Raw genomic sequence first — 27,606 nt, forward strand, 5'->3', positions numbered from 1 at the left:
CCACTTTCTTGGTCTGAACAACTTAATTTATTTTAGACACCAGAATGCATCTCAGATAATGGCATTAATTTCTATCTAATGGATATCCTTCTGTTACAAAAGAGTTTTCAGTTAGACTAAGCTAAATCAGCGAATGAAACGAAGAATTGTAATTACCTCATCTCTTTATCAGTGGTTTGATGTGTTTGCCTTGGCAGTGGAGCAAAAATCACTTCCTGGGATTCCTCACTTCTATCTGTACTTAAAATGACATAAAAGTGATTCAAAGTAATGATTAGTGTCTCCAATGCCAAAATCTCCAATTAGTATACTGGAAACCCTGCATTTTCAGGAAACCCTGATTCTGTGTGCCTGCGAGGACAACTGCAATTTGCATTAAGGCAATCACGGAGCAGTAAGTAAGCAGAATATCCCACAGTACCGTTAAGGACTACACCAACAACAAAGCATCTTTTGCAATTTTTTTGGCAAATACCAACCAACGAGAGTCCAAAAGGTTAGGAAATTGATTTGCCATACCTGTTTCAAACACGTGATACATGCCTGGCACAAAGGCAGGCAATTGCACCCTGCTCTAGCTAGAAAAATAGAGTACCTGCCTGTCTCTGAAAGGGCTATGTGTGTGTCCCAAACTCTAGCTGATAAAAAGAGACAAGGAACTATATAACACCTGCCTTGATTATTCTGAGAACCAATACAAACAAGGACAAATTTCCCAAGGAAAACTTAAATATGTAACAAAGAAGTAAAATAAGTGAAAAAGACTAGTTCAGATTATAGTCTGTTTTCCTGCCTGTTCAGGATTGCTTTCTACAATGCAATTGTATAAAACAATCAAAATGATTAATAGATTTCTTTTACTAGCTTGTAACTAATAACCTATTGGGTCCGTTCCACTTTTCTTCTTTCTCAACATGTCCATAGGAAAAAGAAAAACCACCTTTTTTTGCTTAACAATGTAGTGCAAGTTTGGCCTGTGCTGGGAGTGATTCTGGATCATCACTCAATACTTGAATTTGAAGGTTTTGATGTGAGCATTGCTTGTTCTCTCTGGTAAAAACAAACAAACAAACAAAAACAAAAAACAAACAAACAAAAAAAAAAAAAAAAAAACAAAAAAACCACCCCCCCCATACACACACACAACCCCAAAAAATAACCAAACAAAACCATGTAGACATGCCATGTATCTATCCTTTCCAACACTGTAAAACCGATTAACTCAGTAAGAACAAGCTATCAAATAACTACAAACAAAAACTATAACTTCTAAAATAGAAAAGCCAGATTTTTTGACCAATACAACCCAGATGCATCCTGTATGTCTGCCCATCTGACAAACTCATTATTTCCATATGCTCTTGACTCCTCCTGCCTTTGCCTGGAAAATTCCTTCATAATTGTGATTCCCTCCTTTCTTGCTAGAGTCAGAGGAAACAGCATCCACAAAAACCATTACTTTAGATAAATATCCATTGGGCTTGAGTACCTAAGATGCTTGGCAATGTAGACTTTTTGTGGCCATTTGGTTGGTTGGTTGCTGCTGATATTGAGCATCCCACTTGAAGAAAGTCACAAACACATTTCTTCAAGGCTAAGCCTAATTGTTGTGGGATGAATTTGCAATTAGTGCTTGAAGCACTTTCCACAGGGGTTACCTCAAAAAAAAAACATTACAAGGTCAAATGTCTGTGGCTCTGAGCCCTACGTTGCATTTAATGCCATGCCCAGTTCTTGCTCGAAGTACAGCACTTTCTGCGAGCAGTGGAAGCTGATCTCATTGCTCTGGCCGCCGCAGGCCATGTCTTTGGCCTTTTCTTTGGCCTTTGCTCTCTTACCAGGCAGCTGCCTTCACGCCAGCCTGCCTCTGGGGTAGGCAGCCTTGCCCTGGCATGGCTACAGAGCACGATCGTGGCTCAGCGTGGCCTGCATGGCCTGTGCACCTCTTAGGCCTGCTCCAGTCCGACCCGGCACATTCATGAGGCTTTTCTGTGTAAAGATGACGCTGCAGACTTCAAGATTTGCTCTTTGTAGGAATCTCTGTAACAGCATATCTAATTCATAGCTGTGAAAACAGCACACAAGTGGAGCTGACACAGATAGAATAATCCGTCTCCAGACAGAGTGCCCCGAAAGTTAAATGAGTAATTCTGGCCTTGAAAAGTTTGTGCAACAGTTGAATAAAGAGCAAATACATACATTGGCTATTCCTTAGGAAAAGCAAACATTGACATTCTGTTTTCATTACAACTTGTAGCAAACAAAATAAATGAAAACTGAATTCCAATACAAAGACCATTTCATAACAGCCCAATTTTTAGAGGCCCGTAAGGGATATTTATCCTATATGGATTTAGAAGATGCAGAAGGTTTAAATCTGTAAAGATTAAAAAGGCTTCTAGGCCTAATTCTGCCATCAGTAAAATATGCAGTTACATTATACACAGCATTTTTTAAAACATTAATTTTAATTGTTATTAATTACACGGATGCTGTTGCTTGAAGGGCTTTTTTAAAAACATGTTGCCTGTAAGACTTTTCTAATAGAAGAAACGTCAGAGAAGAGAACTTTTTCCAAGTTTGTATGCTCTCTTTGCATTAACCAGCAATTTGCCAAACTCACTCCTAGCACATATAAATGTACGCTCCCTTGTGAAAGTCTCTCACGTAGAACATGCAAAACAATTCCTGAGAAAGAGAAAAAAAAAAAAAAAAGAGGAAACGTTATCATACCCCTACATGCATTACCAGAAGAGCTGCAATTACTGCAGGTGCAATACATGAAACAATCTATAATTCATAAGTAACTGGCAATGTTTCAGACTGATCATAGTCCTTTGAACTAATCTAGCAATTTGGCATGGGGAATCTGGGGCAATAAAGCCAGAAATGCCAAGCATGTTAACAGAGTGTTTTCTCCATTTCCGTGTATTGAAAATTCAGAACAGAGAAATCTGGGAAAAGTAGAAGCACCAAAAGAGAGCAAGTCTCAGTATACTTATTATATACGCACTTGAAATGAATATTTACCTTGACACTGTGAGCTATGCAGCTGAGCAAGAGCTCAAACATGTATACACACTATTATCCCTATTTATACTTTGCAGATAAAAAATCTTTGCTTTTTCTCTTGTCACATATCTGCTGAATGAGAGCAAAGATGATTACTAAGGCTGCCAATGCCAACACAGAATTTTGAAAATCAGCTCTAAGAAGTATAATTCTGATAGGAAGTGCAACTGAACTACAATCCTAGTAAGCACAAAATTTGTGCAGGGAACTATCATGGCAATTCCAGTGTCAAAGCTGCAAACATTTTTACTACACTTCAGCTTGCAAAGCAAGTTAATTAGAAAGTAAGAGATTACGCATACTGGTGACATGCACTAACAATGACATGCACTAACCTTGCATTTTTTGGAGGATGATTGTCAGCAAAAGGTTAGTAAAACATCCACGACAGTGTAACTACTAGATACTGTCAGATGGAGGAGATCTCATCTCTTGTACTCACTTAGGGTCAAATACCAGGCAAAGCCAAAGTTTATCAGTTGTTGCAGAAGTTGGGATGTGGAAATGCAAGGCAGAGGATGGTGGGAAAACACGAAACAGCCTGCTCAGCTAAGTAAACTACAGCTATGGAGAATTAGAAACTCCCTGCCTCTGTCAGGTTCCATTGCCATTTCTGGATGAGCTGCCTGTGTGTCTGCATTTGGCTGATAGTTTCTGATTTTGGGGCACCTGGTCAGAGATGTCTAGGTTTCAAAGGTATAGAAGTGACAAGCCCTCAGAACAGCAAATGAAGTCTGCTGAAACAGTTATTTAAAATATAAAGTATTCTGAAAAACTGACAGAGCCAACAGCTTATTCGGAAAGATGTAGAGAATCATAGTAAAAGGTTCTCGGTTTCCCAGAAGCCTTTAATGCATATTGTGATGATAATCATGCTTACAAAATATTCTGATGATGAAGTAAAGCCATTTCAGAAAACCTAATGAAGAAGCTGGTGGTTCTGAATGCTGCTCATTCTTTGGGTTGTATGGTGGTAAGTAGGGCTTGTAGTCACACATGGAAATGCAGTCAAGGAAATGCAGAGACCAGCTCCATTCCCAGACACTGTCCTTCGTTTATGCTAAATGAGGCGCTAGTCCTGTGGGAAAAATGGTATGCAGTCAAATGATTAAATCATGTCACATAATACACGTTGCATGGGGGAAGAGGAGAGGGGGTTGGACTAAGCTTTCAGAGACAGCTGTAATCTGGATTTTTCCAGTTTTTGAGAGTTTGACTTTGTGAACCTAATGGTGTTCCTTTGACATTTTTATGATGCAATTCCATCTTCCTCATTGTTTTGCTAATTTCTGTTCTCTCTGTCTCTCTGACTCATTTGCTCTATTTTGCACGTACGTCGGCTGAGTCAGGATGGAGGGCTAGCCAGGGGAGGATATCTGGGTGAACAACCCTCTGGATGGAGACACGAGGCAGAAACAAGACGAGAAAACTGGCCAATTGTACACTGATATGAAAAGCACCAGCTGTAGCTCAAGCTAAGGAGAGAGAGAGGAAAATGATTTTAAAGGGGAAGGGGGAAAAGTGAGAGGAGTATGGCAGTGGGAGGTTTCTGTGGAGGGAGGACAGGCTGGGATCTATCACCTCACAGATGTTACCTTCTATGACCCAGTCCCCTGGGTTGCTGGCAGGGCTGCAGGCAGCCATCCTCTTGCTGCTGTTAGAAAGCAGCAAAGGGCTGCTGAGGTACCCGGATGCATCCCACAGGGCACCCAGGACAGAACAGTTCTGGTGCCAGAAAGCTGCCCCTGCAAAAGCTTCATCTTAAGCACGCAAAGGAGCAAAAGCTTTCATGATGAAGGAACCCATCCATGTATCACAAAAGTCTCTGTCTGTGTCAAGGTGTGTTTTTCCCTGAAGACAAGTCTTTTCCCTCAGTGACTCTCCGCCCCAACAAGCTCCTTGCTCTTTCTTACACCTGGAAATGGGACCCTTCATTCTCCTGCCTGGCTGTCACACATCAAAGCTTTGTCTTCCCGAAACATGTAATTCTTTTTCTATCAACCCAAAACTCTTCTCACAAACAAGTTCTCTCCCAAGAGACAACTCCAGGCTCTCTCCACCACACGCCTCCCCAGGGATGTCTTAATCACATGGCCCTGCTCAAACCTCCAGGCCCAGCTCCTCGCTCCTGGCCTCAGCGGCCCTGCTTTCCCATGAGCTATGTAGTGGCTGTGGCTTCCCTCTGCTCTCCCTTGCCTTTGCTGTAGTCCACGTGTCGTGTTAGCACTGGTGATGGTGCGGGCCCACCTCCACAGGGCTGGCTCCCACCCGCCAGGTTTCCACAGCATCAAAACATCTGTCTGTCTGCATGTTAGTGTATGTTGGCACAGATGTATTATAAGCACTGGAATGCTTGAATTTTCATTTGAACTCCCAGAGCAATGTCAGAGCACCTGATTATAGGCAGCTAAACATCTTTTCAGGAGAAGAGGGTGGTGGGGAAGCAGAGCAGTGACAGCAAGAAGTCAGTTTGGAGCAAGGAACTTGAGGGAGTGCAGTAAAACTAGCGGAGAGCTTGAAGGAAAAGAATTTGTGGTGAGGAGGGGACACAGGAGAACAGAAACCTACCCTACAGCACATTTTTCAAGAGACATGCAGGGGTACACACCTCTACTGGTCAGTATGTGTCTTTATATATGTATGTATGCCACACACACATGTACATGTATATATAGACAGCATGTGTCAGAATATATGTACCTACATGCACACACACATACATGCATACAGGCACATGAAAATGAAATCACCAAGTAAATTGGAAAGCTGGTGATTGAGGTAAAAGAAAAATTATGATTTCTCATAATGGCTCTCCTGCTGAAGTTCCCAGATTGAACATCCTCTTTCAATTGAAAAAGAAATACAAATGTATTTTCCATCGGCTTTGTTTTATTTTGACTTTCCTGTGGCTTACTTCTTTCTATTTTTTTAAGAAATTAAATTGTTTTACCTCATTTTTCCGAGCAAATATATTTCTTTATCTGACAGAAAATAGGTACCAATCCTAACAACATGTACATTTGTGCTGCATTTTTCAGCCACGAGTAATACCTCTATGATTAGGCATATTCATATGTATATGAAGAATCAAATTCAGTACGGCTTTATGTATCCAGATTTCTCTGGAATAGAGAGAATAGTGAGAGACTGAGGATTGTAATTCACATTATCTTTACAAACCAACGGAGCAGCTTATGACTCCCTCTGTTCCCCATTTGCTGATTTCTGTCTATGTGCTGTACGTGCCCTCAGAGCAAGGCTCACTAACAGGAACATGTCCCTGCACTTCAGCTGTTGCAGGGCACAGCCCAGCAAAGTGTTGTGGACTCTGAACTGGACCAGCTGAAATGCAGGCAATGTGCTATGCTTTGCTATAGACCATTGCAGAGCAGAAGTTACATTTGATGAATGGAGATGTTTTGGAATGTATTTCAAAACTTTCTTATTTTCAGCTATGTTGTATACGAAAAGTGCTGTAATGTTTATTTTTTTCCTGGGTGAGGGAATGGAGTTTTCTTACTAGTTCAGGCTGTGTAAATCTGAGTTTGAAAAGCCAATCTGCATATCTGACAAGTAAAGAAGAGTCATGAAAGTATTCATGGAAACCTGCACAGGTGTGCTAAATAAAACTTAACTGTTCTGGAAGGAAAATGTTCCTTTAAAAAAAAAAAACATTAAGAACAAAGGTTTCAATTAGTCTTTTTAAGTTTACATTTGCAGAATAGAACATGCTATTCATAAGGAAAAAAAATAATAATAATAATAATAAAAAAAAACTACTGTTTTTTCTCAGTGAGAGACTTCTGGCACCGCACACAATTATTCTGCTAGAATAAAGACCTACCTGGCAGAGCCCTAAGGAAAGAGCTTTCCAATAGTGAGGATTAGGGAAGACCTTCCCCAAAGCTTTCATCTATTTAACAGTGAAAATATGGGCAGCAAGACCTGCTGGGAGCAGCAGGTGACATGGACATATTAGCCTAGAGGAGCAGCTCACCAGGTGTAAGCAAGTACCTGAGCAGGGTTTCAGAGAAGTGAGGGACAGACAACCCATCCTGGTTTATGGGTGTGCTGGGAGTTGCTGAAGCTCAGGGCTGCCACACAGGTGGAGAGCAGCTCACCTGGGTGTACAGGAGGATCAGCTCTCTGGGCAAGAGACAGGGGAGCCATCGCTGGTATTGATTGCCCATTGACCCCAAGGAAAGCAGGAGCCACAGGGATCTCTGTCCCTTTGCAGGCTGCTGCTCATCCCTTCCCTCTGGCCTTGCCTTTTGGTGGACATGGTGATGGGGGCACCCAGGGCGATACCAGCAGCTCCCTGAAAGGTAAAGTTGAGGAATGTGGCTGTATCCTGGAAAAGGAGAGCAGATGAAGAAGACAGCTTGGAAAATGCCTGAAGAGAGGAGCTGCCAGCTAGTGATAGAGATTCACAAGGTCTCAGCAACCAGATCAAGATCTTCTTCTGACCATGGGGTAGGTACTTCAATCCCTAATACCAAACTGAACACTGCCATGGGTTTCACTGTGTATTGATTTCCTTCAGGTCAACAAAAGTCATATGTCAACAATACAGGGCAAAATTTGACCATACAATCCTGTGCTCCTTTTTTTTTTTTTTTTTTTTTTTTTTTTTTTTTTTCCTGTTGTCTTCTGCTACCACTGTAATTGATTTTAACCTCAAGCTTGCACTTGGTGTGTACTACTGCACATCTCACATCCTCTCAATCGGTATTGATGGGCTCCCTCTACTGGAAAATGGCTGTGCATGTCATCTAGCCATTTCATGATGATAAGTGAAATCATTTTTAAACAATGCATTTTTTTGGGTAGCAAATAGGTAATTTTTATTTATAATTGTGCATACAATTGTAAACATTTTAACCACTTCCCTAACCCCTGACATGTTTCTATAAGATGCACAGGCAGAAGGAGTTTGTCAGATGGTTTTTATCTTTAAAGTTGGTCTCTGAAATGTGTAAAAAAAAAACACAACACCTAGAGGAACCTTGTAATGGATTACTTCACCAAGTAAAATTTTGTTTTCTTTTTTATTATGTACCTGGAATCAAATCTTGAATGCTTCCCCTCCGTAGTCTTGAAGGAGCCTCTCTTAACCCTTTCATCATGGATGACAGGAGTCTACGACTGACTACACAAGCACCTGGACACAACATGTTGGACAGGTTGGTTTCCTTAGCAGCCCCTTTTGAATATACTGTTAAAAGCAAATGGAAAAGAGTGCAAGCAAACAGGATTTTTAAGTAGCAATGTTTTTTTCCCTGGAATTTTGATACATACTTCCTTAAGAAATTAAGATTCTTAAAATATTTATCGAATCAATGATACCAAGAAAACAAGGATAATATTATTATATGAAATCATGTTATGATAAGAATATATTCAGCAGGGTCTGGACACTTTTATTTATTTATTTATTTATTTCCCCAGGAGCAAGTGGTATGCAGCTCTTTCTCTTTTAGCTTATTTAGTACCAGATCAGCAAATATTGAGATTAAGGTTCTGTGTTTCAAAGTACAACTATCAATAAAGGAAGTAATTTATCTCTATGGAAAGGAGTGAGCCAAACTGATTGAACACTCTTACATTGATTAGCCAGGAATTAGAAGAACTCTGATCCTTTTCTGCAGTTCCAGCTCTGAACTATAGACATGCAAACACCGGGTTGCTCAGAGCTCCTATAGAGCACTGGTGTTACCCTTTTCTGCTAATCCAGTCATAAATTCATTTCAAAAGAATGAAACACTGTCTGGAGCAGCTCCAGTGTGGCCCATGACCTTCACCTGCGGTCTTTTTACCAGTGCAAAGTTCCCTAAAAATATTAATGATTGTACTGAGGAGCCTTCTGCATTCCATAAAGCTTTCGATAATGTGGGATTACTGCAGCAGCTCCAACAAACACAAACCTCTTTCAGTCACCAGGATTCAAGGTTTAGCCAGGGTGTGGAGAAGTTCATATATAAAACCCTTTTATTTTCTATATGGGAAGTTACAGAAAAAAAAAAAAAAAAAAAAAGGCCCTGGGATTTTGTCACAATGCTTCTTTGTGAAAGCTGTGCCTGCAGTGAAGTTTTGTGCTGCTATCAGTCCTCAGGTTTTCGTGGCAAATAACACATGGATCCAAGTCTTCCTCCTTTAAGTGAAGAAAAATTTTCATCAGTCTTAGATGACCTCAAATCAGAATTACTTTTGGTTAGGTAATCAAATTGTCAGGAGAAACCTTAATGTAAATGGAAAATCTCTCATCTCCAGCTGTGGGTAGGCAGAACTTGGCACAACAGAGAGGAAACTCATGAATTGTTTTTCTGTCGTCGTTTTTTGGTTTTTTTTTTTTTTTTTTTTTTTGTATTTTTTTTTCACCTCAAATTCTGGGCTAACCTCTAATTGCCATTGCTATTGTGCCAGTGAAAAAAGCCCAAGGTTAGTTTGTTGTCCACATACCCCCAAGGAGGTTTCACCCTCAATGCAAAGGAGTGCCCTAATTTCTCCTCTCTCCCGGGTATAAATTTGAGCTAGTTGTAGGCAGGCTAACCTAAAATCACTCTAGCTGCCCTTTGACAGCCAAAACTGTATTAAAAAAAAAAAAAAAAAGACTTTGGTGAGCAGACTCAAGCACACCCAGCTTGTGAGACACTTTTAACAAACATTTTGTGCTTATAGGAAGGGCAGATTATCAGCTTAGATCCATTGCACAACAGTGCAGGAAGAACTGTTTTCCAAAGGGTCAAAACCTTACCATTCACCCCGTAAAATGGGATATAGTTGAAGGGAAGCCCTGGCAAGTGGTGTCCACAAATCCCACTCCAGCTTTGGAGAAAAAAAAATAATTTCTTTTTGATACTTTGGGATCAGGAATAGGACTAATTCACTAAGGTTGTAGATTCTGCATCAGGACCCTATGGGCTTTGTGATGAAAATATATGTATGACTGTTTTACAAATTTCAGTATGTTTTCTCTATGCAGCAAAACTATTCTGAGCAGAAATTGCATGAGTTAAAGCATTTTAACAAGCATGTAAGACAGACAATAAAGCATCAAATGTGACAGAATGTAAGTGTTTGATGCTCCCTGTATGCCTTCTTTTGGCTGTTTTCTGTCTGACCTCAGAGACATGACACAGCTGGGAGAAGTTACCTTTGTCTGAAGTACAGTAGAGACAGGACTAGTATTCAGAGGGATCCTACCAATAAGAGGAATGTCATCTGTCCATCTAAAACAGAGTAAATGAAAAATAACCCCTACAAACAATGCTTTATATGATGAGCAAATATATTCTAACATTTGTTTACGCATAATTATCTAAAGCTCTGGCACAGCAGCTGCAGGCAGGGCATTGTCTGTGAAGTCAGTCTGATTTCACTATTCACTTCTCTCTAATCTGAAGGAGTGCGTTTTGGCTGCAATATCCTTCTGGACATAGTTCAAGACCTGCTTTTTTTCAATGATGGCTGTAAAAATTCAAGGTCCCATGATTATGACTTTGGATTATTAGGACTTATGATTATTCTTTGTGAATAGTTTTGTTCAGCAGGTTTGATTATATCTGTGTGTAATTTTAATTATTTACGTGTGCATTTATGAATGCATTTAGAGCTGGGGGTTTTGCTTAGAAAATTCCCACCTAGAAGATCAAGTAACCACACTGGAATTTTTCTTCTTACCTCTCTTAGAAAATACTGTGGTATAACTGGATCTTGCTCTTGAAATGCTTGTACATACCCAAGGCCTGAGTTCCCATAGGAACACTCACTAGTTGTGGTGGGAAGGATCCACATAGGCATGTGTTTTATCAGAGAGTGGTCTCCTACCCCTGAGTCACATCAAGTTTAAAACGTGCTTCATGGGCTTCTGAATCATGTCAGCTTTTGACAGCCAGCCCACAAAGGAAGTGAGCAGACTAGTTCTGCTGCCTGCTAGTTCCCCTCTGTTTTAAAACTATTTTAGGTTTTCAGTGTTAACTGAGGATTTTGGAGAAGACATTTCTGGGTCCTTTTCCTTTGCTGCCTGCTAACTGATCTCCTTCATGTCCAAAGTTTTTATTTTATTCCACCTTGCGGATATCTAACTCTTGGAAAGAGCAGAAAAAACATGTGAGAATGGAAACCCTCCAGAGTATTTCTGAATACTTGTACATCCCTATTCCACTTTCTGTTAAAATAGAAATATCATCCGCCATCCCAGTCAGAGTCCTCTCTGGATGATTACCTTCCTTCCCAAATGGAAGTTTTGGCTGATGGAAGAACTTCATCAAAATCCAATCTAGATTGGGGAGGAGAGGATCTATGCACAGTAACAACATATTTCAGTCAGATTTATTAGTTTATAATAAATGTAATCAGGTAAGAAACAGTTTACATGCATCAGCAAGGGTTCAGTTACTTTCTTATACATTCCCAAAGCCCCAGTTTAAACAAAAACAATCCCCCAATGAAGATAAGTGTTACAAAGTTTTGAGGATGCCCTAAGCTTTTAAATGGTTAAACATACAAAATTAAGGCTCTAAAATAAAATAATAAGAAAATTGTTAATTACAATAAAATCACAGGTAGAACACCCATCAGACTTTGACTCTTGCTCATAAATTTGTCAGTCTTCACTCTTTATTATCAAACCAGGCTTTCTCCATACCGGGCCTGGGGAAATGATTCCCAAAGAGGGCAGGGTTTTTCTCCGCAGGGAGGATTCATATGTTGAAAGCCTGTGTGTGTGTTTGTGTTTATGGGCATGTGAATGTGGTTTTCCTCTGCATAGAAAGAAATCTTGCTTACAGTTGGTGAGATTTACACCTGAGTTTAAGAGATCGTCAGCCAGAGGAAAAAGCTTCCCCAGGCCCTTCTTACCACAGGCAGAGATGACTCCCATTTCTTTGGTTTGGCCCTAGTTCTTGAAAAGACAAAAACTGAAAGGGGTTGAAATCCTTCACCCTGAATCTGTGGCAAGTACCAGCAACCCCTTGAGGAGATCATATAGAAGTGCAAGAGACTAAACATCTTTTTACTGGAGAGCTTCAAGCAAGGGTCACATTTTGATGAGGCAAAACTAGAGATGTAACAAAAATTTAATAGCTTTGAGTCAGGGCTACAAAGTAGTAAATGGAGAGGGGGAAGGACACAAAAGAGGCAAATGATGAGGTTAAGGCTGGCAAAAAGAACTAGTTTTGTGACTGGGAATTGGGACTGTGAACATGGCAGACAGGGATGTCAGAGAAACAAGAGTTGTATTGCACAGTGACAGTGAGAGAAAGCAGAGAGAAGTGAGGCATTGGGAAGGTGTGGAAGAGAGTGTGAGGGCTTCTCTTCCACTACTTCCAAAAATTTGGATTTAGTAGATTGTCAAAGAAAAAATATACCTCTTTCCAAGCCAAATCTAAGTGAATGTCAGGGCCAAGAAGTAGGTGGCAGTTTATGTGTATGTTTTCTTCCCCAAACTTACTAATAAGCCCTTTTTCAATTAGAACAGAAATATAAGGCTTAGAATGACTTTACACAGCTCTGTAATATGTACATGTACACCTCTTAAATGAATACATCCACTACTGTTATGCTGCAATGCTAGGTCTGCTTGAAACCCTCTTAGGGCGTGCTTCACTGCTCCTTCTGAGAGGGGTCACATTCCTAGCAGAAAAAGTAAAGACAGGAAGGTAGCAATGTGGTACTGGTAATGGTAGTGATGCAGTTGAATTTCAGTTCTATTTTACAGGTCAGGGTTTACTCTAGCTAAGAAGCATTTTCTAGACACACACACACAAAACACAATAACAACAACAAAAAAAGAATACTCCCTCTGCTCATCAGGGATTGTTTTAAAATTCATTAGCCTAAGACATTCTAGCTGCCTGTGCATAAATATCATTTCTCAATGTTTGCTTGTGATGGAAACTGTTCGCTGTACTTTGCAGGTACATCTTCTGAACATTCATCTTCTTTCTGTTCTCTCCCTGGCTCTGATTTCTCTCCCATTCTCTTGTGAGACTTGCTCTTTCTCAAATGCAATCTCTCTCTTTCTCTTCTCTCCTTCATGCCTTCAGGTTGCTAAAAGGCAAGAGAAAAATGGCAGGGAATTAGAAGTGACTCCTACATGATCAACAAAATATTGTAGTCATTATATTTCAATAGTAATGTATAACAAAACATTCCATTCACCTGTCTCAGTAAGATCAGCTTTAACATGATGGGCTCAAATTCAAGTGAATACCCTAATGTCAGCAAGGGGCAACATGCTTTTGATGATACTCTGAGATTCCAGTCCAAAATCCATGTTTCTATTCTTTCATATACTCCGTCTTTATGTGTCTGAAGGTTGTCCAGGGCTGGCTGCAGAGACCTCACTGAAAAGTGTTGAAGTGTTTTCAAAGCCACATTTGTTTATTTATTTAGAGGAAACCAATAGACAAGGAAGGAGATAAAGTGGAATTACATTTTCCTCACTTTTCTTTTCTTTTAGCCTGTATAGTCATGTAAAGGATGGTTTGAATTACAACCACAAGGCTCCAAATGCAAAAAAAAAGGGGAATTTTCAGCACTGCATTTGGAGCTTCATGTTTAAGTCCACTCCCAAATTCCCTTTAAGATCTCTAACACTTATCAGTCAGTTCTTCAAGTTTCTGAAGTCCTTTACATCCCACAGGCTTCAGTAGTAACTGAAGGAATAACCAAAATTCGGTCTAATTGAAAGGTAGAGCAAAATATAGCCCAGTACACCTCAATGTGGATTAGAGAAGGGTACCAGAATCCACATTTTTAAATGGAACCAAAGTCGTATTTAGTGCATTATATTCACAAGACCTATTGCACAATTATTACCACTCACAAGCTTTCTAGTGGTAGGCACTTTTGAGAAATGATGAATAAACCATCAACCACTGGTGAGGGTTGGCAAATGAGGCAATGTGAAATTCCAAATGAAATAAATTCTGAGTGGTTCCTAAAAGGGAAAAACAAGATTACTGGATGCACTTAAAATCTTAAAAATTGCATAACAGAGTTGTAATCAGCATGATTCTTCAGATTCTTAGAGAACTGGGTATGCAAGGACTGTAATTGTGGGAGTGATCATGTAATGATGCTATTTATTGAAAAGAGATTTTTTTTTTCTCCCTCATTGCTGCTGCATGGAAGGCCTGCAAAAAAAAAGCTGCAAAGTACTTCTCCATATGAAACTGTCAGTGGAAAACAAACTGAAAAAAGGATACTTCTCCTTGATATTGTTTGTTGATAAAGTCAAGTGTTATTCAAGCACAGCTTTTCAACAGGGTGACTGAATTTGACAGTGTTCTTCTGGTACTTAAAAGGGAGTTAGTGCTCAATACCCTTCCTTCCATTGTATGATACACCAGACAGTATGTATCATAATTATAAACGTGTTAAATTGTCATAGATGGAAGTTTATTATTGGTTACTTCTTCAACACAAACCACGTAGAAAATGCTTATGCCTCAGGGCAGAATGACAGGGAGGAGAGAAGGGTGAAATAGGAAGAGAATCCATGCTGGTTGCATGCCCTTGCAGTGGAAATACAGCAATTCTGCTGCTGCAGATGTGCACTGACACTGAAGAAAGCAGATGGATGGAGTCCCAGGGAGGAAAGAGAAACCTCTCAAACAGTGTCATGTTTGGCAGTCTTACAGATAATACTCCGTATGGTTAAGCCAGGTCAACAGCAGTGAGAAAGAGATCTGGCAATCATGGAAAAATTGAAGCAAACATATTTTTATATTGGCACATTTTGTTGGCACTGCTGTAGAAATGTCTGAAAACATTGCCACAGAGAGCACTGGGTCTCATTTTGGAGATATACACTTTGAAAGAAGTCTAGATGACAACACTACATCCAAAGTGCTTATACTAATGACATTACCACTTTAATCTTGATTCAACTGCAGTAAGGACCACATCATTTAAGGTATTCTAATTCAAGTTTATTTCTGCTTCTCCCCCAGAAAAGCCACAAGAACTATATTGAGGACGTAGCTGGCTTGCTTTTTGTTTTATTTTTGTTTTCTAAAGTCATCTCAAAGCTATTTGTCTTTACCTACCAAAGAAACTGAACGTTTGCTTTTGAAATGCAATTGCTTCTCAAAGGACTCCGCAAATTCCTGGATGGAGTTTGATCTTTTCTCTGTGCATGAACTGTCAGCTGAAGGTGTCCTGCTTGCCTTCTTGTGGCAGTGGCATTTGCAATCCTGGTCTTCTTCGAATTCTCTGGAGCCCTTGAGATGGCCTGAAGATGAGCCTTTGGTAGAGGCATGAAGTCGTGTTGTATGGAGGGAGGAAAGCCTGGCCTGCAAAACAAGAGGTCTTGCTGAGTATTGAATGTCAAAGCAAAGCACACAGGACAGAGTGGTCTCCAAACAATGGTGCTGAATGAAGGACCTTTCCCAGACTCTTCTGTCTTTCCTTTTACATGCAGGAGATTCACACTGCAAAGAAGTTGCTTCCCAGAGGCAGCAGCAAATTTTTTATTTTTTTTATTACTATTTTTGAGTATCTAAGCTTTAGTATCTAAATAAGCATTTCAAATGCAAAGTGTGCTGGGTTCTCTTAGTGCCCACTGACACTACAAGGAACTGAGACACTTCAGAACTTCAAAAACCCATGCCTCCCCTCTGAGGACAGGTTCTAGGCAGGGCTGTCAAACAGCAAAGACCCAGCCTTTTGTGGCCAGATGAGACAGACACTGGGTTTAACCCACAGGTGCACCAGGACTTATCAGATGTTTGAGGTCATTTGGGTGTGAAAGAGACCATTCCTAGCACAACCTTGTCATATTTGCAGCATGGCCTACATGCAGACAAAATGTTCTAGTGTTCAGCTCTGAATTTTCTGCTGGTTTCTTGAGAATTTTAGGGCACCAAGGGACACATTCCTGCTAGCGAAATAGCAGGAAACAGGCTTCCCCAATGACATTTGTAGGGCTAAAGTGGGGAGGGAGTGGAGAGTTGTTTAGTTTCTGTGTGGTTTAATTTTCCCAGGTCTGGCTGGAAGACAAAAAAGAATGATCTGTATGACTGTGTATGAGTGAATGTGTGTAAAGGAGATTAAAATAATGCAGAATGGCTGAAGCTACATGTTCAGGCCCTACATATGACACTGCCTCATGCTAACACCATCCAGGCAACTCAAAATCCAAAATTTTAAATAGCTTTTGCTAGTGGAGACTGGGTGGGTTCTGTGTCCTGCATGTATGAATCTCCTCACCATAACGGGGCTTTTGAAATGTACTAATATAGTTGGTATTAAGGATATTGTTACTGCAAATTTCCCATTTCTTTGTTTTCTCCCTTTTCGTTCCTTCTTTCCCTCTCTCTCTCCCTCTCTCTACCCCCCAGTGGAAAGCTAATCTAACTTGGTATAGGTGGCCACATCTATCTACCACCCTTGGATTTCAAGGGACCTGAAACCTCTCCTGTAAACATTTCCATTTACTCTAGCCCAGGTGATATTATAAATGTATCAGCGCAGTGGGGACCTGTGTAGCCTTTCTCTGAACAGTGAGGCTGTGAACCCATATGGTTGTGACATTAGATCGGTTTGAGGAGAGGTTCTAAATCACTACTAAATCTACACCTGATAGCGTTATGCATCTTCCCGCAAAATACTACCATTTCATATAGGTAGATTTGCCTCCCTCATTACAAGTTCCCACATGTGGCTGTTGGCAGTAACTGAGAATATGTTTTGAGGGGACAGTATATCCTGCTATTCACTAATTTATACTTCCTATTTTCATAGATGTCTGAAACTATACTTTTTTACACGTTTTATACCTGTCAGAAGTACCTAACACCAAAGGGTTTTCAGATCATATGGTACTAGTTCAACTTCATATCCAGATATAAGCTTCCTTTACTAACTAGTATTCTGGACTGCCTCTGAGAGTAATGGTAACGATTTCTGCTATACTATTTTTACTTGGAGGCATACTGTTTCAAACTAATCAATATGGTTGTATTTTCTGTAAGGTCATATTGTATTGTTATTTGAAAAAGCACCAAAGCAATCTCATTGTGCTCGAGGGACAGGAGTGCACATGCCATGTCAGGCTGAGCAAGCTAAATGTCTTCTGTGTCATTTTAATGGTATCAACATACATTGTTTCCTGGAAATATATGTTGTTTCACACTAGGAATCACTGGTATTTGTTCTTAGAGGGTTTAGGAAAAACAGACAAACACCCACACATGAAAACAAACAAACATGAGGACAACTAAAACAGAGGATGGTATTCTACCAATCCTGTTTTGCAATATCTGGAAATGTTTTATATTACTAAGATGTTGCTTTTTAATTTTCTTTTGCAGACAGAGTTACAGTAACTTAGCCCTTAACAAAAAGACTGTAGTTCACATACTGACAGAGGCACAATGGTCCAGAAAAGGGACAGGTCTTTCTCTGAAATGTGTGCCTGTCTCACTGAACTTAGGGTAAAGCTGCACATACATTTTGTGTAATCATATCACAGTGATTGTGCCTCCTCTCACAGTGCACATGCAAGTTATCACATTGCTGTCTTATGAAGACAACCCTACAGAGGACGGGAGCCTTAACACAACTGCTCAAACATGAATATTTCATGGCTTATTAGTAGTACAGTACAGTGGTCTTCTTTTATTTAAGATAAACTCTGTCAAGAACTGAAGGAGTGATAAAATGAAGTTCAGCAATGAAGAGGATCTGACAATGAGTTTAGGTATCTATATGGCTTTCTTTCTGTTTCTTGGAATTAATACTTGCATTTAATATATACAGTTGATGCCAAATGGATTACTTAGTACAACTGTAAATAAGAATAGGCCTGACTGCGTTAATTTATGCTCCCCCTCCTGCAGTCTCAGCAGCTGCTGGCAGCAGAGATTCCCTCTAAATCAGTCCACCCACTGCTGCTGTCTTCCCTTGCCAAAGGACTCTGAGCACAGCTCCAGGGTCTGCTCCTGCCCTTGCCCCAGCAGCTGCCTTGTGCCTGCATCTGGTGCCTCTTCAGCAAGTTCCCCTTGTTCTCTGGCTTCTAGGATCTGCCCTTGAGTAGTTCTTAAACTGGAGGAGAAGTGGGAAGGTAGTTGTGAAACAAGGGAAAAGGCATAGGAAGGAAGAATGATAAATGAAGAATTACAAATGTTCCCCCATATCAAAATAGGGAATTTGTGCTAATATCAAAGAAACCAGGAGCATCAAGAATGTTCTCAATGTTTGTTTCTCACTCCTGTTAGTACTCCCTTTTTCTGTGTGTGCCTTTGTGTAATGCCAGTCATGCTTAGTGTCTCTATTTACACAATTGGCAGCAGATCGCTTGCTAATTACCCATAAAAAACAAATACACAGAAGCAAACTAACAAAAATACCCCAAGAAATCGATGCCAATATCAATTGCCTATCCTCTTTTTCAGCTTCTGTTGGAAATAAGAAACTTGTTTCCATCTTTTGGTAGATACTCAGTCTGATTTTAGTTTAGATTAAATGTCAGTACCTTCAACGGTAGTCAAATGTTCTGCTCTCACCCTTAGTTGTTTCTTATCCGATTTTCTGCTACAAGCAGTAATGTCTACTTCAAAAAGAATATATATGTAATATTGTAAAGCTCTTATTGGTGCTCCTCTGCCACCTTTGCTTCCCCACAACAGAATGTCTGGGAAGTAAGGAACTGGCCTGAGCTGAACTGATGGAGGACAACTAGAAGGTGCATAGGCTTGAAAAAGAGACTCAGTTACTGTACCTAAAGTCTGCAGCGAGCAGCAACTAAACCAAAGGGATTGGAAACAGAGGACTTGGTTCTCCCCGGGCAGTTTTCACATTCACTGTGGGCCCACAGCAGCATATACAACTCTAATGATTTTCAGGAGAGCAGAGTGGAGGTGCACATTTTAACTGAGAAGTCTGGGTTCATCATTTTAGCCTGTCTTGGGAGCCAGGATTTCGGAGGCCAGTTATGTGCTCTGCTAGTGAGCCCCAGTGAAGGATGAATATGGTTTTACATTCCCCTCTGTAAAATAGGAATGATCATAGCAAAAGCATTTTGTGAAGCACATTTAGTAATGTTTGTGAGCTATACTAAGATACTAGGAAGAAAATTTTGAAAATTATTGTCAGTTTTTGTGAAGCAAATTACAGAAGGAGTGCTACAAAGCTTTGTCCGTGTTTCGAGAGGCTCCACAATGACAGGTTGCTGCAGGAGTTTACTGTCACGTTTGAGGTGAGAGCAGTGGCTTGAACGTACTTCTACAGCACAGAAAAAAAAAATAATTACAAAGAAGACCAACATACCAACATAGAGTTGAAAGTGTGTGCTCTGAAATTACAGAATTATGCCAAAACACCCTTTCTGTCATATTGCTAGCATTTTGCTGTGCAATACCAGAGTGCTCCTGATGCAGATGCAGTTCATGTGGGTAGACAAAGTGTGCTGGCAGTGCTGTTTTGGCAGCACAGGTGTATCTGCACAAAATAACTTTTGTGAACGACTGTCAGCCTGAACCTGCTGACTTGATTTTGACCAGGACAGACATTGTAAATGGTTACCTCCATTTATGATGTTGACACAGAAGAAAGGGTACATTGCGATCCCTTGAGAAGGTATAAACTTATAGAAGACACACAGTCTGATGTCAGTTAGTATTCCCCTGATTAATAGCACTATTATGATGAAATGAAGATGTTATTTAACTAACACTGGTAAGTGTTTTGATTGTCACAGTAGTAGTCGTTTGTAATAATTGTCTAAAAAACACATCTAGGTGCAATAGCAAATTGCTGCTCTGAGCAAGGAGCTGCTTTTTCTGAAAGTATTCCTAAGTACTTATTAGTGCCCCTATTTGAGTAATTTCTTGGGTTAAAACAACATGTTTTAGTAGTCTTCACTACCAACTAGTCAGAGATATCTATTTTTAAAGCTTATTACCAAACTTTGTCTCCATATTGTAGGATCTTCAAACTGATCTTCCCTTTTCCTTCCTTCATTCAATTTCTGGCACTGAGAAATAAAGTAGTTGAGATTTGTATCTCTTGTATAATACTACTGAGCCAAGAAAAAAATGTGTGGAGCATTAATGAAAAGGCCAGACACAATTAAGTGTACCGGGTAACTTTAACTGATTGAACATTAATGTTCAAAAGTCACAGTCTCCTCTGTCTCAGCTAACTTAATCCAAGTTCTAGGTGCTGATTCAGGGATGCAACTGTAGTTAGCAAGGTATTCAAATAGCTTTTGAACAAACTGAATGTAAGAACATGCTTCAAACTAAATGTATGTACATGCAAATACACACACGTATGCATCTGTGTATTCAGCAACTTGCTGAATGGGAAGCGATATAAAGTACGTTCTTACACTTCAGTCTGTATTAGGCTTAAAGAAATCATGTAGGCATGGTTCTCTGTGTAATTCTCTGCAAGATAAAATTGAAATATAGTAAAATAAATAGATAAATAAACATTAATAATGTTCTGTTTTCAGGCATTCTGATAGAATCCATTAGCAAAAATCTAGCTCAGAGTCTGCTTTCAGTTTAACTTCATTTTGACAATCAGTTAGACAGTTGTCAGCTGCCTTAAAAAAACTGCCTCTGCATGTGTATCCTCTCCCTTTCCCCAGTGTCCTGTTGGTTTGAGAAAAAAGAACTTTCTTCTCCCTTAAAATTTTACTTCATAATACAATTAGCTTTGTTATGCGTTGCCTCTTCATTTCCAGGGACAGAGATTTTAAACAAGGAGGGACTATATCAACTAGCTTAAATCAGAAGTTACATCTGCAAGCAGCTAAATCCTAGGGAGTAAAACATACAGCTTCCTGGAGAAGGGCTATATAGTTTTACATGTGGAAACAGACTCACTGAAGACAATGTTTGCATGTGTCAGATTTCCAAAATGTTTAGCTTTCTGTCAGGTCAAGCTTAGCAGACAGAACAGCGTAATACACAGTTAAGACTCTAGCAGTTTTTGCAGCCTTTTCCTTCCATTTTTGGTCCCATCTTTCCTTATCTTGGAGTTCACTAGTTTTCTTGCATTTCAAAGGCATCTGAGGCCTCTGATGGGGGAGACAAGTTCAAAAAGCAAGAAACTGCTACCAGTAGGAACTGAACATAGACGGCAAGTTAAATGAGGCATTCTCAACCTCACAGATTTTTAGGGTCATCCCCTGGGATGATGGCACTTAAAATTTATAGATAAACCACACAGAGACATGCAGAGGGAATATTGCACACAGTTCTTACCGGAAGGGAGGCTCTCCGTTCACTAAAGTGTCGTGTTTGACGTTTCTTGTGGCCTCTACCCTCTTTCTCATTCTCATCAATCAAGTTGTGGCCCCAGAAACTGCTCATCCATTTCGCAAAGGAAATATCATCATCCTCTTCATATTCCATGTACAGACACTCCAAATTTGCGTCCGTCTTTCAACCAGACAAGTAAAAGCAATCTCAAATGCCACCACTATGCCAATAGCCTCACACTGTTCTGTCAACAAGAGGAAGAGGAGGTGCAGTTTCAACCACTCTTCTGAACTCCATCCCCCAAAGCCCATCCCACTGCAGCCCTAGGCACTGTCTAAACATCAAGTCTATCCTTTCTCATCTATTTTCAACTTTTAATCTTTCCATTACAGAGATGTCCAATACGACACTGCCGCAGGGGGCCGACGGGAAGGGAAATGTGTTCTCTACTTCATATGCATTGCTGTTGAGTGCACTAGCTGTCAATACCAATGGAGAATTGCCCACGGTAATGTGCCTGGGAGGTGTGTACTCTAACCCAAAGCAGGCTTGTAATTTTGAGAAGCAAAATTGACATATTGACAGTGGTCAGAAACTGGCACATCTGCTTGCAGAGACTTAACTGACTGTGGGAGGCAGGACAAATCACACTCTCTTTCCATGCTGCCCTCCCTCCTGATCTCTGTTGTCTCTACTCTTCCTTCTCGTATTCAGGAAACGTGCTCACCAGGGAGAAGGCCCACCTGAGAAAATTGCTTGTTCTTTTTTGGGTTATGGCATGATGCGTGAACTTGCATCATCTGCTTTTCGTGAAAGCAATTTCATCTGCTGTATCAGAGTTATGGTAGGCCCAGCTTCACTTCAATGCACACAGAGCAGAAATAAGGCTGATCCAGATCCTCCTAAGCAGGCCCTGGGTATAGGCTATATCGGCTGTGTCTAAGCTGTAAAACAGAACAGGGCTGCGGACTCTTTTCTGGCCCTGAAACTAAGTGGCTAGACTGACCACATCCCTTCTATATAGTGTTTGTGCTGTAGGTCTCCTTGAGGTTGTATGTACTTCACTTTGGCTATAATACCATGTTGCATTTTTGTGGCATTTTTAAAAATTTTATATTAAAACACTTGATATAATAGGAGAACTCTGTTGAGACACATAAAACTGTTGTTTGTATGGCATGAAACTGGAAGACGTTACATGCCTTGGGGCATGGAGGAAGAACATGGAGGAGTGCTTTGAGGATGTAGAGCCTGTTGGGATAGCACTGGAAGACTGCACAGGAGGAAAAGACCCAAATCTAACTTCCTACTGGAAGCAGACCTTGGTGTGTGCTGGGTGGCTAGTTCTTCTCCTAATGGCTAGGCTTTGTCTTGGAGATGCTAGTTGGCATCGACGAGACGTATGCCAAAACACTTGCTAGCAATTTAGCAATATGGACAATCGGGTCCAGAATTAAAACTTGTTCCTTGTGCCTAATCCAATTAGCAATATATGGAAGAAGTAACAAAACCTCAGTTTTATTCATGTGGGTGTAGGTGTGAGACTTAAATTCTCCCAGTACTATACTCTCATGTAGGACTCTTAGTTCTGATACACGTGATGGAACTGATTGGTCATGTATACCTACGTGAATTTTACTGTGTCTGGGGCAGATAAGACTGTGAGTAGCATGAGAGCATGGAGCACACGGGTGTACAGACAGCATGTCCTCAGAAGTTGCACATCAGAGCTTGAAGACTCAGCTAAACCTGCAGCAGGAGGTTTACCTGTTATGGTTGAGACACAGATGGACAGGAGTGATAGGAATACCTGCAAAACAGCACAGTAAAAGTACACCTGAAGCAATAAAAAAGCTGTGTGGATGTGAAGGATATGTAGGCTGATTCTCCAGATGGGGAATACTCTAGGCCGTATTCTGAGAGCCTAGATTTATCTGAAGGCCTTAAGACTAGCAATCTGTACAGACAGGGTATGTCTGAAGGCCTATGTTTCATCATAAGTATCACGTGGGTAGAATTTAGGCCATCCCAGTAGGAAGCTATTGGCCTGTAGATATGTCACTTGTATTGCATGCCTTAAGATTCTTCTCTTCTGCCATATGAACTGGCATTCAGAACAGGGGCCGGCAGTGTGCCCAGGCAGCCAAGAAGGCCAACAGCATTCTGACTTGTATCAGAAATAGTGCGGCCAGCAGGACCAGGGAGGTGATCATCCCTTTGCATTCTGCTCTGGTGAGGCTGTGCCTTGAGTACTGCGTTCAGTTTTTGGCCCCTCACTATAAGAAGGACATCGAGGCCCTGGAACATGCCCAGAGAAAGGCTATGAAGTTGGTGAAGGGCCTGGAGCACAAGTCCTATGAGGAACGGCTGAGGGAACTGGGGGTGTTTAGTTTGGAGAAGAGGAGGCTCAGGGGACACCTCATTGCTCTCTGCAACTACCTGAAAGGAAGGTGTGGGGGGCTGGGGGTCTGCCTGTCCTCACAGGTAACTATTGATAGGACTAGAGGGAATGGCCTCAAGTTGTGCCAGAGGAGGTTCAGGTTGGAAACAAGGAGACATTTCTTCTCAGAAAGAGCAGTCAGGCATTGGAATGGGTCACCCAAGGAGGTGGTCGAGTCACCGTCCCTGGGGGTGTTTAAGGAAAGGTTGGACCTGGTGCTTAGGGACATGGTCTAGTGGGTGATATTGCTTGTAGGGGAATGGTTGGACCAGATGATCTTGGAGGGCCTTTCCAACCTTAATGAATCCTAGAATCCTAGAATCCTAGAAAGGATTCTATGAACTGGGAAGTACTTTGGCCATGCTGAGACAGGTGAAAAAGAAAAGTGGGAGAGTCCCACAGTTTTGCCAAAATATGCTTACTCATAGAGTGATAATCCATACATTAAAGGAGATACAGCTCCAGTTGTTTATTACTAGGCACCAACGCATATTGACTCAAGAGTCCAGCAGGGCCGAAGCTCATGAAGGGACAGAACAGCAGGTTAAGTTGGGCAAATTATCAGGGCTCCATAAGAGATGGAAAGAGTGGGAAAAGAAAGAAGCTGCACCCTCTGCAGTTGCACTAGCAAAACCTGTAGCGTATGAAGTGACTGGTGTATGAAGTGACTGGTGTAAGCTGAGTAGAAACGAGGGACAAAGACGGCTGCTCTTTATTGACTGAGTGCTGTGGAGATGGAAATGCGAGTCCCCCCTTCCTGACAGGGATGTTAGGCTGGCATGGCCACGTGTGGGCACACCACACAACTACACTCCCAGTACTGTTCACTTCATGCTTTTCACGACTGACTCTCTCCACAAACTTGACGAAAACCAAACGCAGAGCCCCACCGGGCGGGGAGCGGGCTCCTCCGTGCCGGCAGGCGGCGGTGCGGCGGGGAGCGGCGCGGAAGTGCCGGGTGCCCCGCGCTCTCCCGGCCTGCTCCGGGTGTCCGCTGACCCCGGCCCTCCCGCCGGCCGTGCGAGCGCGTCATGGCCGCCTCGAAGCCCGTGGAGGCGGCGGCCGGCGGCGGCGGCGGCGGCTCGGGGCTGTCCCGCTGGCAGCTGGCGCTGGTGCTGGGGGCGCCCATGCTGCTGGGGGCCGGCGCGCTGTACCTGTGGGGGCGGCGGGCGGCACGCCGCGGAGGCAAGGGGGCGAGCGAGAGGAAGACCCCCGAGGGGCGGGCGAGCCCCGCGCCTGGAGCCTGCGGAGGAGGAGGAGGAGGAGGAGGGGGAGGGCAGCCCGATGGGCCCGGCCACCAGGAGACGGTGAGAAAGGGGATGGGGAATGGGTGGGGGGGGTACACAGGGCCTCGGGAGCCTGCAGGCGCTGCCCCAGCTCGGGGGGCAGTCCTCGTTATCGCGTCCCTTGTCCTGGGTTTGCTGCCAGCAAAAGTGTGCTCGGGCTTGAAAAGTGTCTGAAAGCATCCCGCCGGGAAGCGTGCCTCAACCAGGTGAGTCTGAAACTGAGCATCGTGAGTCAGGGCTCAGCGATGCTGCTGAGAAATGGCCTTCTGTGGAGAAGACGCGGTCAGAGTCCTTTAAAAATAAAACGTCTGCCATGAAAACGCGAAGCCTGTATCGTTAAAGCAGCTGAAGCTTCACAACAGACTTCACCTAAATAGGGACGCTCTCCAGTCTTAGATTTATCCTGCTATAAATGACCTTCCTGAGAACTTCCAGGTGAAGCTGTCTCTACAAAACGTGAAGGGCAACATGGAAACTGAAAGTCCAGATCAGGTCCACGATTCTCTTCTATATCCGTCTGTGGAAAAATACCTCAAACGTGCACTTTCTGCACACCTGCAGCGACTGTCATGTTGTGCTGCTGAGGTGAGCTTACCACTGACAGGCACACGTGAAGTGTTAGGCTTGGCAGACTGGTTGGATGAGGAGCGCAATCGGTGTTATTTTAATTGTGATGAAGTATGTGGGTTTTTTCCCAATGTTTATAGTAGTGTACTGAACCTAGTCTTAAACTTGGCTTACTGGAACCAGCTTTAAGCCATGTTGGCTTTGATAACAAAATCCCATTGAGGTATTCCTGCATTTTATTCTCCCATTCTTTTATGCTGCTTAGACTACCTCCAGCTGTCTGTCAGACAACAGTTTAAACTTTTTGTCTGAAGTAATCAGGATTAAAAAAATAACTGTTTGGGAGATACGGGATGGTAGGTTTTAGCAAGATTAACATTATGCAAGTGAGCGTGCAGGCGGTGGTAGGAACAGGCATGGGAGTGGTGAGGAATGTGGCAACTTCATAGCTACTGAATCACAGATGCCCTCAGGCATTGCTGGAGCTGCAGTGAGCTGCAAAACCTAGGCTGGACCTGGAGGCAGTGATTTGTTGTTAGTTCATGGACAGCAGTTCTGGGCAAGTAGCACAGGGAGGATGAAATCAAACTTTGTTTGCTGTGGTAGATTTGCCTGGTGGCTGAAAACAACATCTGTCACCTTTATGGTGTTGCACTTGCTACACGTGAGCTCTGGGTTGCAGGCTACTCATGCCCTTTATCTAGCTGCAGTGACTTTGCTGTTGCTAGCTCTGGATTTCTTGGATGTATTTCTGGATTGCAGTATTTGCCATTGAGTGGTTTATTGTCATTCTGTAGCTGAACTTGAAGCAAGAAGTAGCTTTTATATAGCACTTGATTTAAAACGTTTTGTGTCTAGTACTTTCAGGTTGCTCCCCAAGATAAATTACTGGTGGACTGAAGAGTAAGTATATGGTTGAATGGTACGATGCAGAATTCCTTGAAAAGTGTTGTTGCATACTGTAGTGATGGAAATTACTTGGCAAAGCAGTCGAAGATGGGATCAGATTTGCCACCACAATTATATGAGACAATAGAGTAACTGGTCTAAGTATGGTTGCTATAGAAGAATTAACGTGGTTGCAGCATTCCTTTACGTGTCTGGGAAGGACTGACTTCCTGTTCCTCATATCCAAAGACGAGATGTTGTGTAGATGTCATGTTTCCATACTTTTTTTTTTGGTAGTTATAGATATTATTGATAAGACCCTTGATTCAAAACACAACCTTTGCAGATGCTTTTCTTGTTGACTACCTTCACTGTATTGCTCTGCCTTTCTACTATGATGAGGTGAATTTTTTAAACTCAGTCAGATTTCAAATGCAAATCTGCGTGGTGGTTAAGAGCCAGTAATTCATTTCACAACTTAAACACAACTGGGAGATCTTCTAGAAAACACAGTAATGGTCAATAATGGATGGGCCACCAGTAGCTGTGTTTATGTGTCAGGCAGCTAGTCTTTTACTTACGTTTTTAACATAGGGTCTAAACGTTACTTCCGAAATTTCTGCACATCTCATTAAATCAGCTCTTGCACGCATTTGAGCTGCTCTATTCACTGTTTCTGAAGACATGATCTGGATTAATTTTTTTTTTCTTTAAAAATTTCCAGGGTCTAAAATCTTCTTTGTTATTTATTCAGGCTTCTTACTATTTTGCATTCAGTTCAAGCTTTTCTTTTAGCTGCTGCAGAGGCCTCACATTTTCCCCCAGGCTGTATCTGCACTAGAGGAGTCTCCTGGCATAGATGTACTGGCTGACTGCGACTGACGTTGTGTTGGCAGAAGCCCTTAGCACAGGTGTTAGGTCACGAAAAGCCAAACTACTCCTGAGATTGCTTCTTTTGTAAGCATAGCTCCTTGACGATATAGTGAACTGGTATTCTTGTACCAATTATGATTAAAAATGTATCTATGGATGTCCTGATAAAGGTCGTGAAGTCATACTGTGTCTGTTCATTACAGAAGTTGTTGTCATTTCTCATTGTTTGGGTGGAATGTGTTTTAGCCACACAGTGACAACA

At 41.7% G+C, this 27,606-nt stretch overlaps 2 protein-coding genes across 4 annotated transcripts in view; one reads left to right on the plus strand and one right to left on the minus strand.

Annotated features, from left to right (window-relative positions):
• Positions 1-12,918: 12,918 nt before the first annotated feature.
• LNP1 (leukemia NUP98 fusion partner 1) lies at positions 12,919-21,529 on the minus strand. Its single transcript, XM_068686788.1, is given in 3 exon segments — positions 12,919-13,122; positions 15,126-15,371; positions 21,294-21,529. Coding segments are annotated over 3 exon segments (600 nt in total). The 5' UTR covers positions 21,444-21,529.
• A 3,186-nt stretch (positions 21,530-24,715) lies between these two features.
• Positions 24,716-27,606, plus strand: part of TOMM70 (translocase of outer mitochondrial membrane 70) — a 286,607-nt gene continuing 283,716 nt past the window's right edge. For all 3 annotated transcript variants that reach the window (XM_068695925.1, XM_068695912.1, XM_068695916.1), the window contains exon 1: positions 24,716-25,037. In XM_068695925.1, coding sequence (XP_068552026.1) covers positions 24,762-25,037 — 276 coding nt within the window. In that variant the 5' untranslated portion in view covers positions 24,716-24,761. The remainder of the gene's footprint in view (positions 25,038-27,606) is intronic.

Source organism: Anas acuta, chromosome 1 (genome assembly GCF_963932015.1).
Source record: "Anas acuta chromosome 1, bAnaAcu1.1, whole genome shotgun sequence".
In the NCBI taxonomy this organism is placed as follows: Eukaryota; Metazoa; Chordata; class Aves; order Anseriformes; family Anatidae; genus Anas; species Anas acuta.